The 12919-nt window shown below is 49.2% G+C and overlaps 6 protein-coding genes across 6 annotated transcripts; 4 read left to right on the forward strand and 2 right to left on the reverse strand.

Moving 5' to 3' along the window:
- Positions 1-22: 22 nt before the first annotated feature.
- Positions 23-1835, forward strand: DEU56DRAFT_763037 (uncharacterized protein). The gene is made up of 3 exons (XM_041350776.1): positions 23-319; positions 371-709; positions 764-1835. Exons 1-3 carry the CDS (start codon positions 140-142, stop codon positions 1646-1648), a joined length of 1404 nt encoding a protein of 467 aa, XP_041215542.1. The 5' UTR covers positions 23-139; the 3' UTR covers positions 1649-1835.
- A 1744-nt stretch (positions 1836-3579) lies between these two features.
- On the forward strand, positions 3580-3903 carry DEU56DRAFT_867186 (uncharacterized protein; the record flags this gene model as incomplete). Its single annotated transcript, XM_041355410.1, has 2 exons — positions 3580-3714; positions 3772-3903. 2 exons carry the CDS (start codon positions 3580-3582, stop codon positions 3901-3903), a joined length of 267 nt encoding a protein of 88 aa, XP_041215543.1.
- Positions 3904-4405: 502 nt separating this feature from the next.
- Positions 4406-4785, reverse strand: DEU56DRAFT_709347 (hypoxia induced protein conserved region-domain-containing protein; the record flags this gene model as incomplete). Its single annotated transcript, XM_041347468.1, has 2 exons — positions 4406-4659; positions 4728-4785. Coding segments are annotated over 2 exons (312 nt in total), but the record flags the coding sequence as incomplete, so codon positions are not given.
- A 457-nt stretch (positions 4786-5242) lies between these two features.
- On the forward strand, positions 5243-6981 carry DEU56DRAFT_920904 (uncharacterized protein; the record flags this gene model as incomplete). Its single annotated transcript, XM_041358501.1, has 5 exons — positions 5243-5257; positions 5375-5470; positions 5491-5712; positions 5766-6105; positions 6147-6981. 5 exons carry the CDS (start codon positions 5243-5245, stop codon positions 6497-6499), a joined length of 1026 nt encoding a protein of 341 aa, XP_041215545.1. The 3' UTR covers positions 6500-6981.
- A 380-nt stretch (positions 6982-7361) lies between these two features.
- On the reverse strand, positions 7362-9716 carry DEU56DRAFT_968851 (uncharacterized protein; the record flags this gene model as incomplete). Its single annotated transcript, XM_041359399.1, has 2 exons — positions 7362-9124; positions 9533-9716. The coding sequence occupies 2 exons, from the start codon at positions 9714-9716 to the stop codon at positions 7584-7586; spliced, it is 1725 nt and encodes a 574-aa protein (XP_041215546.1). The 3' UTR covers positions 7362-7583.
- A 407-nt stretch (positions 9717-10123) lies between these two features.
- DEU56DRAFT_905771 (glycoside hydrolase family 5 protein) lies at positions 10124-12378 on the forward strand (the record flags this gene model as incomplete). Its single annotated transcript, XM_041356757.1, has 11 exons — positions 10124-10266; positions 10322-10449; positions 10504-10776; positions 10829-10991; positions 11051-11167; positions 11221-11462; positions 11511-11733; positions 11788-11894; positions 11951-12019; positions 12077-12263; positions 12315-12378. 11 exons carry the CDS (start codon positions 10124-10126, stop codon positions 12376-12378), a joined length of 1716 nt encoding a protein of 571 aa, XP_041215547.1.
- Between the last annotated feature and the right edge of the window lie 541 nt (positions 12379-12919).

Below are 12919 nucleotides of genomic sequence, written 5' to 3' on the forward strand. Positions count from 1 at the left end.
ATGACAAGTTAAACGCCTGATAGGAGACTTTTCCATGCACTGCAGCAGCTGCCGCATGATCCGCGTCTTCAGCCGGGCAGCATAAAAGTCGACTATAATGGTGTAGCTGTTCGCACCATCCCTTTCCATTCTACACAGTATGGCCACCATGACTATGCCAAACAGTACAACTGTTTTGATCGTTGGTGCAGGACCCTCTGGTCTTGTTGCAGCGCTTTCTCTCCTCCATCATGGCTTTAAGGATTTCGTCATTGTGGATGCTGTTGAGCAAGGTGAGAATACCTCACGCGCTCTGGTCGTTCATGCCGCGACGTTAGAGGTACGCCATGCATTCTTGCTCATTTTAACTGTACATACCTATTTTAATTAGGCGCTGGACACCATTGATTGCGGGGAAGAAATCGTGGCGAAGGGAACTAAAACCAGGATTGTCAAGTTTGGCAACCGCTCGTCACCACTTGTTACTACCGACCTCACGTCTCTCGATAAACACACCCGCCACCCATATGCCCTCATCATCCCACAGAATCTTACCGAACATATTCTCGGCGAGAAATTCAAAGCCTATGGTGGGATAGTTCACCGCCCATGCAAAGTCGCCTCCTTGAGGAGGAACGAAAATGATGACCGTCTCACTGATGTCACATTCGAAGATGGGAAGATCATCACTGCAAAGTATGTCGTCGGCGCAGATGGCGCTCGTTCTGTTGTAAGGCCAATCTCGTGTCACTTTACTAGCTCTGACTGTTTTTTTCGTTGACAGGTTCGTCAGATGGCGGGTATCGGTTTTACAGATCCTAAGACTGGCGAGAGGGGTGATAGGATTACCAACCTGGCTCAAATGGTCCTTGCGGATATTATATACGAAGGTGGAGACGACACCAAGGTGGAATTTTCAGGCACAATGACACCCGACAGCTTCTTCCTTTGCGTGCCTATGCCAAACTCATTCAATGAATTCCTCGCCATGAATGGGCAGGAAGTCAAGGGTACAATATACCGTATTGGCTCGGGTGTTCCTCTGGTGGATGGGGAGATTCCACATTCACCAAGCAAGGAATATCTACAGAATCTCATTGATCGGTTTGGGCCCACAAATCTCTCATCAGTTCCTTCAGTCAATCCCAACTCCAAACCAGTACGCATCAAGGAAGTTATATGGTCAACTCGGTTCCGCACGCATTCCGCCATCGCTGACAAGGCATTTACTCGCCTTGGCGAAGACGAGCTCCAGGGTGCTACCATAGCGGCTGATGACTCCACCATGAAACACGGTGGCATCATCCTTCTCATTGGTGATGCGGCGCACATCCACTCTCCCGCTGGCGGTCAGGGCATGAACCTTGGCGTCCGCGACGCAGTGTTCCTTGGAGAGGCTCTGATGAAGCACATAAACGCATCTGCTTCGCAACCCGACACTGATTATATCTTGCGCAAATTTGGAGAGGAGAGGCATGAACGCGCACTAGAAGTGATTGCGTTCACCAAGACACTGCTTTCACTTCTGGGGACAAAAGATGAGAAGATATCATGGTGGTTTCCAATCTCGGCTACTACTGTGCGAGACTGGGTGATGTGGGTTGGCGGAAAGCTTGGCTTCATGCAAGCGAGGATGGCGTGGTCGATGAGCGGACTGGGGAGGAGATAATAGGCATTTCTTGTGGATGTAATTTAATCGTGCTCAGACTACTTACCTTCACCTCTCCGTTTTAATTTTTGATAATGACACACGTACGTTCTTCTGGAAAACGATTAAAATCATGTAGGGTTCTGCATCGGACTTAGGTACAGCATTCGCGTGTTATTCTCGAACGCCGAGGATGAGGCGTGGTCCCAGCACAAACAACCGCACGAGCGTAAAAAATTTGACGAACATCCACATAAAGCTGGGTTTCAACGTGATATGAGTATTATAGAAATGGTGAACCATAGTCGCATGCAGACCTGAGTGACAAAAGATAACGACAATGAAATTACAAGTTCACCTTGCATAAACCATTGGATGAACACCATGAAAGAGTCCCTGGTAGTCCACCCTGTCGACGGTTCGAGTCGTTGCAGTTCACGGAAGTGCTTTACAGCAATCCGCGCTGCAAAGATACAGTACGAGGACCTCCCATACGGTGTGGAGTACCCAGATCATGGCCGCGAGAAGTTCGTGTTCTACCTTATAAGTGCAAGGCTGATCATTGCCAAAGAAGATCAGCCCCTCTATCATTCACGAATTGAGTCTGATGCGCTTAAGTCTTCCATAAAAAGGGCTTACCGCCTGAAATATACCTCGTGCCCATTGCAGCAATCACTGCTCAGGGAATGTTGACAGTCAGGAAAATGACGATCTGAGAGATATCGGCATCCTTTTGGATCCCCGGAGACAGGAGGACTCAGTTCCGGTCAGTGAAATCAATGATCTAACACAGGCCTAGGGGATATGTGCCCACCGAAGCAACCTGCCAGTGTCTCAATAATTCTCAATGAGCTTATCGGCACTCTCAGAGACTCAGCCCGAGTCGCTAGCCCAGGTTACAGCTCACCAACTGGCAAGGTCTCCAAGTCCATACAAGACCCGACATTCTGTCGGCAAGCTACGAACACATACCTTCAATGCCTGGTCTCCCTTCGATAACCCCACACTATTTCTCGTCTCATGCCCTGCGCCTCGGGCATCGGGGAATAATATCATAAGGATAGAAAGAATATCGTAAGAATCCAAGTTCGAACCTGATGAATGAATACTGATTAGCAAAACGGACGATACCAAATCCATCATGCAGTAGATAGCGAATCATTACGCACATCCAAATACATCCAGAATATTGATGAGTACATACTAAAATCCGTGATCACTGATCCCTGTGATCGGTCTAGTGAGATATGATATCATCTTTAGCTGATATTAGGGTTCAAACGACAGGGGAGCAAAGAAGTGTCGGACATGCCTGGAGAAGCCACCCGAATTAGCAGGGTAGCAAGAAGCTGGGAAGCACACAAGACCACGCAGGACTGATCTCCTGGATAGATAACCTATATCCACAGATTGATAAAGATGGCGGTGACTAGAAACGCTAGAGCCCGAAACTGAGAAAATTGATCCCGATGGCCTGGCAGTTGTTGTGTCCAAAGCCTCTCATCTAGGATTAATCAAAGTCAACCGGAGATCCAAGAAGATCCTTTCCTATGTCAGTGTGGCTAAGTGAGCCACTGTTCGATAAACCAAATATTGTGGTGTTGATTGTAGCGTTACATGGGTGGGCAATCAAGAAAGGTCTAGCTACCTCAGTGGGCATCTGAGACGGGAGTCGCAGATGACCTCGAAGGTAAACTTTTACCGTGTCTCGAAATGCCACAGCCAATGTAAAGCTAGTCCCCACTCAAATTTTGCAACGATTGACATAGAGATATTCGGATGCGGGCATTTTGAACGTTTTGTTGTCAATTTAGTTGAACAAAGAAAGCATTGCGGGAGTAGTCGACATTAATATTGCTCTTTCGCTTATATAATACGTGTTACGTACACGTTTTAGAGACGTTCACCACCAAGTCTTCTTGCATTGCTTCCCCCATCTCTGTTTCCAAACAATGGTGACCCCACCTGCTCGTAAGGTCGTATTAGGCCTCTACTCCTCCACCTTGCGGACAGCAAAATCATTCAGTTCATATAACTTTCGCAACTACTTTGTTCGGAGGACAAAGGATACATTCCGTGGGATGCAAGTATGTTTTGACTCAATAATTCTCAAAAGGATAGTATCGTGATGCTGATTGACTTAGGCAGAACAAGATCCCATCAAGTTTTCACAAGCATACAACGAGGCTGTGAAGGAGCTTTCAGTATTAAGACGGTGTGCAGTCATGAATCAGTTATATGGCGGCGAGCGGCTGGCAGTTGAAGAACAAAAGTGACGTGCGTACCCGAAGAGATACGTGAGCCGGGATACCACCAGACATGTGTGGATGATGAATGGATAATAGAGAAGACGTTCGCCTTACTGCGCAGAATGGTGAATGGACACTGACTCGGAGAACAGGAAGATGCCATGCGTTTGAGTATTGACTGTCGCACAGTCAACCCTCAACGTCATGCTGTTTTCTTGCTGAAATGAAGTGTGTTCTGGATTTGCCGATCAGTGACTGTATTATTATATGAATGGAAGAGAAGGATGTCTGGATTATTGTATTGCAAAAATTTCTTTTTGTTGCTTCATGAAGTACTTCAGGAAGCTGAGGACCCGCCCCACGGCCACTTAAACCACCACCAACTTCCCCCAGACCGTGTCGAAGGACCTTGAGGCATTGGAACGGACGGCAGCGCTTTGGAGGTTGAGTCACCCTTGGCAATATTCGTATTCGAGTCCCTCCCTGGCAAAGTACCTTCAGTCTCTTTCCACTGCCTCTCCGCAACTATCAACCGGTCCTCGAACTCCTTTCGATCCCTGCCGGCACGAGCTTCCCTATTTGCCTGTATCTCGTCAAGTTGTTTCGTCTGTTTTGTTTCATCGCCGCCAATCGAGCCCAGTGCATAAGTTCCTACACAGACAGCGGCGATCGTTGCACCTTGAGCGATGACACGAACGCGTAACCAATTATTCAGAGATTGGGAATCGCCGCGCCTCATTTTGACCGTAGCCATGATCAGTGCACCACATGTCGCAAGGACGCCTAGTGTAACACGAGAAATCAAATTCAGAGGACAGAGTAACCTGGAAATATCGTGGCATTATGCGCACCTATAGGGACTAATGGTTGCTCCCTGAATTTTCTCCAAGCCTTCTCCTGATAGGACTCCCCAGTGTGAAGACTCGGGGTAGTCGGAACAGCAGCGGGAGAGGTAGACATCCTGAATGGTTGGTGACACAAATGGGAGAATAGCCAGACATTAGATCTGAATGTACCTGAGAGAATAAGCCCGGGAGGGTACCTGTGTAGTGCAGGCGATACAACGAAAGTAACGTTGCAAGTGGAACTTGCGAGAAGTAAGGTATATACTGTCCCGGATCCCGACAGCATTTCGCCGACCAATTTGACGCGGTCTCGTGACGCACGATTCAACTTCAAATTGCCAATTGCCATGACCCGTTTCCCTAATCCCCTTGAATCAATGACGCGACGTGGCGACTGTAAAGCACCTTGAAAAAAGTCGATACCTTGCAGGGTCCTACTCTTGTGCTTTTGTGTGGCTTATAATCGGTTTATTCGTATGTTCTACATTCATAAGCATTTTACTTGGGGAGTCGCGAGAGGCATGCCTGACAAGTTGGTGCGTACTTACCAGACAAGGCTTGACTTATTCCATAAACTCTGCAACCGTCGAGGTATGCTGACACATGGGCGTTCATAAGGACTTGAAGGAACGTTAATGATCTTTCGATCGCAGGCTTTAGCCAGAATCAACGCGGCAGATGACTTACTGTCTCAAGCCATCAAGGCGAAGAGCATCAGAATCGCATCCCGTAATTCGCAGATCTTTGAGGTCAATTTTGACCTCTCAAGAAACATTCCGCCCACCCTTACCCACTCGTCACCCCTCAAAATGTGACGGATCTTGTGCTTGGGCAGAAGCTACAGAGCCTTGGGGTTCCAGTGCAGCGTCCATACAGGGTAGTTGGAATGAAACAGAGTGAGAAGGATCCTCGCATTACTGATGTCTACTTTGAGGACGGTCAAGTCATCAAAGCTAGATATATCATCGACGCAGATGGTGCCCACTCAGTGGTGAGAGCTCATTGTCAACTGAGCTTTGTGGAATGTCTGACGACTATATCCAGACCCGTACCATTGCTGGAATAGGGTTCTCTGACCCAGAAGGCCCAAACCGAGTCGATCACGTACTTGCTCAGATGGTCGCTGCAGATGTTACATTCGAGCCCGAACCTGTCGGGTCACTGACCCTCAAGGGCCACCTCAATGGCACAATCTCCTCGGACAGCTTCTTCATGCTTATGCTATTCGGCAACCACTTCAATGCGGAGCTGACGCGAGATGGAAACCCCACCAGAAACTCCATCTTCCGTGTAAGTTGCGCCATACCAGCGAAAAATGGAAAGCCGCCCCATGCACCAACGAAGGAGTATATCCAGAACGTGATCAACACATACGGTCCAGCGTGTATACTATCAAATTCCTCTCTTAGCCCATCACCTGTTAAGATCGACCAGCTGGTCTGGTTTTCAAAACCCATTCAGCCATCGCTGGCCGCACATTCACGCGTCTTGGCGCTGCTATTTTCCTAGTCGGTGATGCAGCCCATGTACATTCACCGGCGGGCGGCCAAGGCATGAACCTGAGCATCAGGGACGCGATCTTCCTTGCAGAAGCCGTTACAAAGCATATTAAAGCCTCTGCAGAAAATCCCGATGTGGATGATACCACTTTGCAGGAATTTGCGGAAGCGCGTCGCGCTGGAAACCATCGACCTCACCAAGAAATTCCTGAAACCCGCAAGCCTTACGTCCATATGCTTGGTGGATGCCGTTCAGCTGGGCCGCTATCCGCGATCTGATGCTAAGAAAGTTGGGCAAATTTTGATTTCGTGCAGGCGGAGGTTGTATGGGGCATGAGTGGGCTTGGAAGACGTTAATCGCGTACTTCCCATTTATTTCTATGCCGTAGACATGTCATTCCCTTGTCTGTCTTCGAAATAGGATAAAGGCGTGAAATCATCCCATATATGTGGCGCACTGGCGATGACTTGTAACAGCGGTTAACTTGCAAGCGGACCACGTTGTATCTCGTCGTGTGCCTGTACACCATCACCAGCAAAAGGATGAATGTGGTTGGTCTCTCAAAGGACGCCACTGATATGATGCGAGCGAGAGCGCGGCCGGCTACTTTCATTCGCCGTTTTTTGGAGGCAGAAGAATACGACAGAAATATGTGTGATGCTAAGAGCAGCGACCTTCACACCGCGGGAGTGACCACTGACATCGGGTATGTCCCGCGACAGGAAAATGATGTCGAACGTGCAAGTGCGGTGCCGTTGACAACACACAGCTGCATGGTTGAGCATGTGATGATAGGAGATGCCATGGTGTGATAACACGGGTCGTCAAAATTAATTCCTACCGAGCATATTATGTTGGTATTAGTATTCGTTTGCATGCGGCCCCGGTATACTTAGCTACGTTTATTCAGGGCGGACGTGTAATCTGGGGTATGTTGAAGCACCCCATTTACATAGGACCATGTTTCGTTGTCGTACTTGTATCTACAAGTACTTCTGGGTCGGTCGTTTTCGAATCAAACTAGATCACTACGACGATCTTGTCATTGACGCACAAGTTTGAGGCGATAACCGGAAAACATCGAATGAGGGGAGAATTTCTTCGAAAACGGAGAGTTCGGGATGGGCGTCTCGCGCCGCTATGATGATTGTATGCCGGGTTGCTTTACATAACTCAGGAATCAGCGCATGAGCTCAAGATGAACTGGTCCGACCGCCCACCCGCCGCTACCCAATAATAAGAACGTCACTGGGTCAATGACATATCCTGATTGGTTCTGTATGAGAATGCTGTAATGTAGATAAGAGATGCGAAAGAAATATCCGACAAATCAGCAATGAACAGCGAATATCAATGACGAATTCAATCTAGGGTTCTGTTGTTTTTCCGTGTCACCTCGCGGACACGAACATAGTTTTTCCAAAGTATCTTCCATTCTGCTTCTGGTGTACCTTCCCCAGGTTCACCGATGCCGCCAGAACGATCTGCTGCGACACCTGCCCACCCCAGAGCGCGTTCGTAACACTCAAGCGCGCGCTCCGCGCCACCATCTTTTTCGTCCTCTCTCAGTATACCCATGAGATTCCAGGCTTCGGCAGCCGTCCGGCGAGCATCGCGGAGGAGACCTTTTGCTGGTTTTCGCATTGCATTCGATTTTAGATACACAGGAACAAGTGATGCTTCCGAGGCGGGCGGATGGGGAATTGCTGAGCCTGGTGCATCAGGATGGGCGAATGGGAGACCTGCAAGGGCTAGAGCAACTCGTTCGGATGATTCTGCAGCGCGCGCGAGCCATTGTATAGACTGTTCAGGTGCTGCGCGGAGGGCGTAGAGAACTTCCGCGAGATGAATGGAAAGCAGAGATGATCGGTGAAGGAGAAATAGTGAATGCAATGCCTGTGGCGGATATGCTGCTGAAATTCTGGAGGGAGATGGAATGGAGCGTAAGAAATCAAGTCCGGACTCCTGTACATGCTGAGCTTGCTTGAGGTGACCAGAGGTGGAGTAGTAAGCAGAAAGTGATACCAACGTGGAGGCAAGCGTGCGCTGCGCACACGGAGATGAAGGGATAGTCTGTGTTAATTGTGGAGCGGAAGGATCTACTTGCTGAGTACCCTGAGTGAGGGTGATGGTTCGCGCCCACCATGCAAGCGCATCCTCGAAATACCCGAGACGATAGTCAAGGTCTCCGAGCTTTAATGCAACTCGTGCAGCATCCATATCCCTGGCGGGCAGTCCAGCCCACACTCGCTCATATCGGGACCGGGCCTGTAAAAGTGCATCCCTCGTCCCCATACGCTCGAGAATAGAAGCGTGGCGGGCGAGTAGCTCGCCCAGAGTTTGTGGGCGCAACTCCCCAGACGGCATTTTGCTTTCAGCAATGCTGATGGCAAGAGCCATAAACTTTTGGGCGACCTCTAGGCGAGCCTCTATGACATTGAGACTACCTGTACCCTGAGAGCCTCGTCCCGAAGATGCGTTCGAGCCGATGATGATCGCTCCTGAGCCCGTTCCCCAGTTCTCGGCAATCCATGCACTGCGAACAGCATGCCTCCCCTTGAACCCAAGTGCCGGGTCTGTCCCACCTTTTTCTCCGCCTGACCACTTCTCAGCCTCGTGATCCCACTCCCACCTGCGCACCTCGGTATCTTGATCACATGCGAGTGCGACGTTCTCCACCCACATGTGTATGCCCTCGAATACTGTGCAGCCGGTGATGCCAAGTGTAACAACACCTATGAAAGAAAATTTTGCCAGGCGCTTGAAAAAGTCGAGAGTGAATAAAGTCGACCGGGTGAAGGGGTCCTCGATGAGCACGTTGGGTTGATCCACAGGTGCATCTTTTTGCCATGAGGTGGGCTGATTGGTCGTACTCTGTGATTTGAGGCGACGATGCCTCGGTACTAGGGGTGCATAGATACGCAACGGGCGAGTAGGCAAGTTTGTAAGTGCTCTGAGCATTGGCTCAAGCGCTCAAACTTAAAGTTTGATGAACAGCAGAAGATTGGGAAGGTTGTGAGAAATTTGTCTCAGATGACTGAGTTGATGAGAGGTAGACCACTCGGCGCTCAGCGTTATTGGTGCGGGAAGCTAAGACCACATGAGTATCCAAGGGTACTTCCAAAGATATGAACCGACGTAATACCAAGATGATGCAGAAAGTCATGGGACGTATCACGTGATCTCTCGCGTTAGCAATTTTCCAATTCAGTCAATCAGTTTAGATTTTTGAGTACTTGCTGTGCTTTGGCTGTGTTTGTGTCATGGACGTGTACAGTACACCGCTACCTTACCTCGAGGCTCAAACTTACCCCCAGAGACACGTGTAGAAACATAACTGATGTGTTTCATGGCTATGGTGGTGACAACAAATTTCCGTACGCGACTCATGAATGTGACAGTTTGAGCTCGTTGAACGGCTGCGTACCAGTTCTGCCGACAGGCTTGTGAAACACGTACATAATATTTGGCGGCCCTTTGATGAACCAGCCTCATGTCAGTCAATTCAAGCTTCCAATATAGTCTCTCGCTACCACCAGATCTCCGTTCGTGCTATGTACGCTGGTTGTCCGCCTACCACGAATGGATCCATAAACTTCCGGTTTGCTACCGGTGGTATTCTTGATTTCAAAGTTCATCATGATTCACGCCCTCTGGTACATTCCGAACATTTGTTGAACACCGGTTTTGACGCCCGGCTCGATTCGAAACAAACACGTCAATATCGTCACACACATGCTGTTCTCGCTCGAAGCGGCTCCCCTTCCTGTCAGGCACGCCCAGAAGCTTTACCTAGACCAGGGCCAACCGTCTTGTCCTACTTATAGTCCAATGCATTCATCACCTCCGTTCTTCGCCTCTCACTTGCTATCGGGTCACCTCTGGTGGGTATAAGCGCCACCATGAACTTACTCCCTTGGGTGTCCTTGTTCTTCAGCACCCTTTTGGCATCCACGGTAGTTGCTGTTCCATCACCAACTACTGATAAAAGGGCTTCCAGTCCCTTTGTAACCACTAGTGGCTCTGGCTTTGTGGTGAATGGAAGGTATGTATCAATCGCTGTTGCACCACTGATCTCTCAGTAAATCGTCTTTAATCAGTGCGCTCAAGTACATCGGTACTAACGCTTATTGGCTTCCTACGCTAAACACGAACGAAGACATATGGAACACGCTTACGAACATATCAGCTCTCGGCATCAAGGTCATCAGGTTATGGGCATTCAATGGTATCTATTACTTCATGTCCTCTCGATGTAACTGATGCAATCCATCATGGTCAGATGTGGACACTATTCCCGTAAATGGTACTTGGTTCCAGCTTGTCCACAATAGCACCGTCACCGTCAACACTGGACCAAATGGCCTCCAAAAGCTTGACACAGTCATCCAAATGGCCGAGCAGCACGGTCTATACGTCATTCTATCTCTTACGAACAACTGGTACCCTCTGCCACTCTTGAACTCAACAGTCCCTCCTGTCAACAGCACCGCCTTTGATGTCACGCCGGGCACGAACAACACCCTTCCTCGCAACTATCTATCTAATAATTACGGTTGGTCATAATCGCATTCTTAACCCCTGCATTGGTTTGATGATGACTTTAGGTGGCATGGATCTATATGTTCGCCAATTCGGCCTCCAAACTCATGACCAGTTCTATACCAATCCGTCGATATTAACGTCTTTCATGAATTACACGACGCAAGTGGTCTCCCGCTACGTGAATAGTCCATCGGTCTTCAGTTATGAATTGGCTAATGACGCCAGGTACGTAATGGCTTATTTTGCGGAGCTGCACAGCCTGAGCTTGATACACTTGATTCCAGATGCAACTCCACCGTACCAGCATCTGCTACCTGCACGACAGAAACGATCACGACCTGGCATGCGACAGTAGCCTCGCACATCCGCAGCATTGATCCAAACCACCTCATCTCCTCGGGGTATGTTTATAGTGTCGATTGCAGCCATAGGCACCATTTAACGACTGATCTAGGGTTGGAGGATACATGTGTACAGACTGTCCAAAATTATACCCTCTGACACCAGCACCAGCACCTCCTGCAACATCACCGGCCCCCGCAAAAAAGAAGCGCAGCAGCCCAGCAAAACCCGTGACCAAGGAGCAAATTCTCAAAGAACGAGCTGAGAGGAGGCGCCGCAACAGAGAAGCTGCGAAACGTGCGGGGACTCTGGTGGAAGACGGTGTGCGAGTCAGAGGACGATGGGTTTCGACTGGTAAGTCAAACATATCGTAGCATTATCTCCGCTGATTATGTTTGACAGCTACGAAGAGGCAGGAAACTCCGACTTTGGGGTCAAATTATGACGGCGCATACGGCGTCGACAGCCAAGATATCTCCAACATTCCAGATATTGGTTTCTCGTCCTTCCAACTATTCCCTGACCAGCAATCGTATGGTCCTGATGACCCGAACATCGCGCCTTGGCAAAACGTAGAGCAAAACGGTGCCCAGTGGATCACCAACCAGGCCCAAAGTGCTGCTGCGTGAGCAGGTCTCGCGATTGTCTAATGCGTCTGGATGTCTGATATTTGTCTTAGCGTCGGAAAACCTGCGATACTCACTGGCTTTGGTCTGGTCACGCAATCCAATGCTCCTAGCTTCGTGCCGTTCAACTCTACGGTTGCTCCATTTGCTGCTGACAATCGTGAGCAGCTTCTGGTACAAGTTGCTCTTGGCTCGAGGTCTGATTTGTTCTCCCAGCGAATGCCAGCACAACCTATGGTGTGACCAGTCAACAGCAAGCAGATACTTACACGACATGGCTTAACAGTACGTTCTTCGATATCACCCTTGGTATCTTTTCCAAATTTACAAACCTTTGATTAGCTGGTATTGCTGCCGGACTCAACGGAATAATCCAGTACCAGTGGGGTCAGTCCAACCTTACGGCTGAACCGGGTACCACCATCCTCCCTCCTACTACCACTGGCCAGCAGCCTACGCCCAGTAGTCCAGGAGAGACGCCCACTCCCCAACAAACGACTGGCGAGTCCCCCAATGATGGTTACTCTACGTTCGTTTTGGTCCAGCCATCTTATTCTGACATGTACTGACCTCTACGCAGTACCGGCTCCACTACTGTTCAGCAAATCCTTGGGTCTGCGGCTCAGTCGATCGCCGCGGACTGAAAGCGACCTCATATTTAAGTGGATACTATTTTGACTTACTCTCGGAACCAACGGACATGTGATGCTCTATGCACACGATGTTGTACAATCTGATGATATCACGTCACCCTTCTTGGACTTCCAGTACAGTTGTTTATACAACCCATGTAACTTTAGATAGGTAGAGTTCTTGTGACGTAGTGATTTAATATGTTGCTGGGATTCGGATCAGTCCAGTGAGCAGAACCGGTTTACAGCTTCAATCGAGTCGGTTCACAGGGTCATCGTACGGTTAAGTCCGGTTAGGCCGTCAAAAGCCCCTGAAAGATGCTGTAAATGTAAAGATAGTCATGTCGGACTTTTGGTCAAATGACAAGGGAGCACATTGCACAATCACGAAGCGCGGGTCCAAACACGGGGCCTAAGCTGACCCTGGGCGGGATTGATGGGAAAGTCAGGATGTTATTAACTAGCCGCTAGGTTTGCACCGACTCGCTCCAGTTACTACATAGTCGTAAACTCGAACTTAAACTCAAACAGACCGTGACAAACCTTTTTCTTC

This window comes from Suillus clintonianus (genome assembly GCF_016758775.1).
Source record: "Suillus clintonianus strain FC179 chromosome Unknown DEU56scaffold_1, whole genome shotgun sequence".
NCBI classification, from domain to species: domain Eukaryota; kingdom Fungi; phylum Basidiomycota; class Agaricomycetes; order Boletales; family Suillaceae; genus Suillus; species Suillus clintonianus.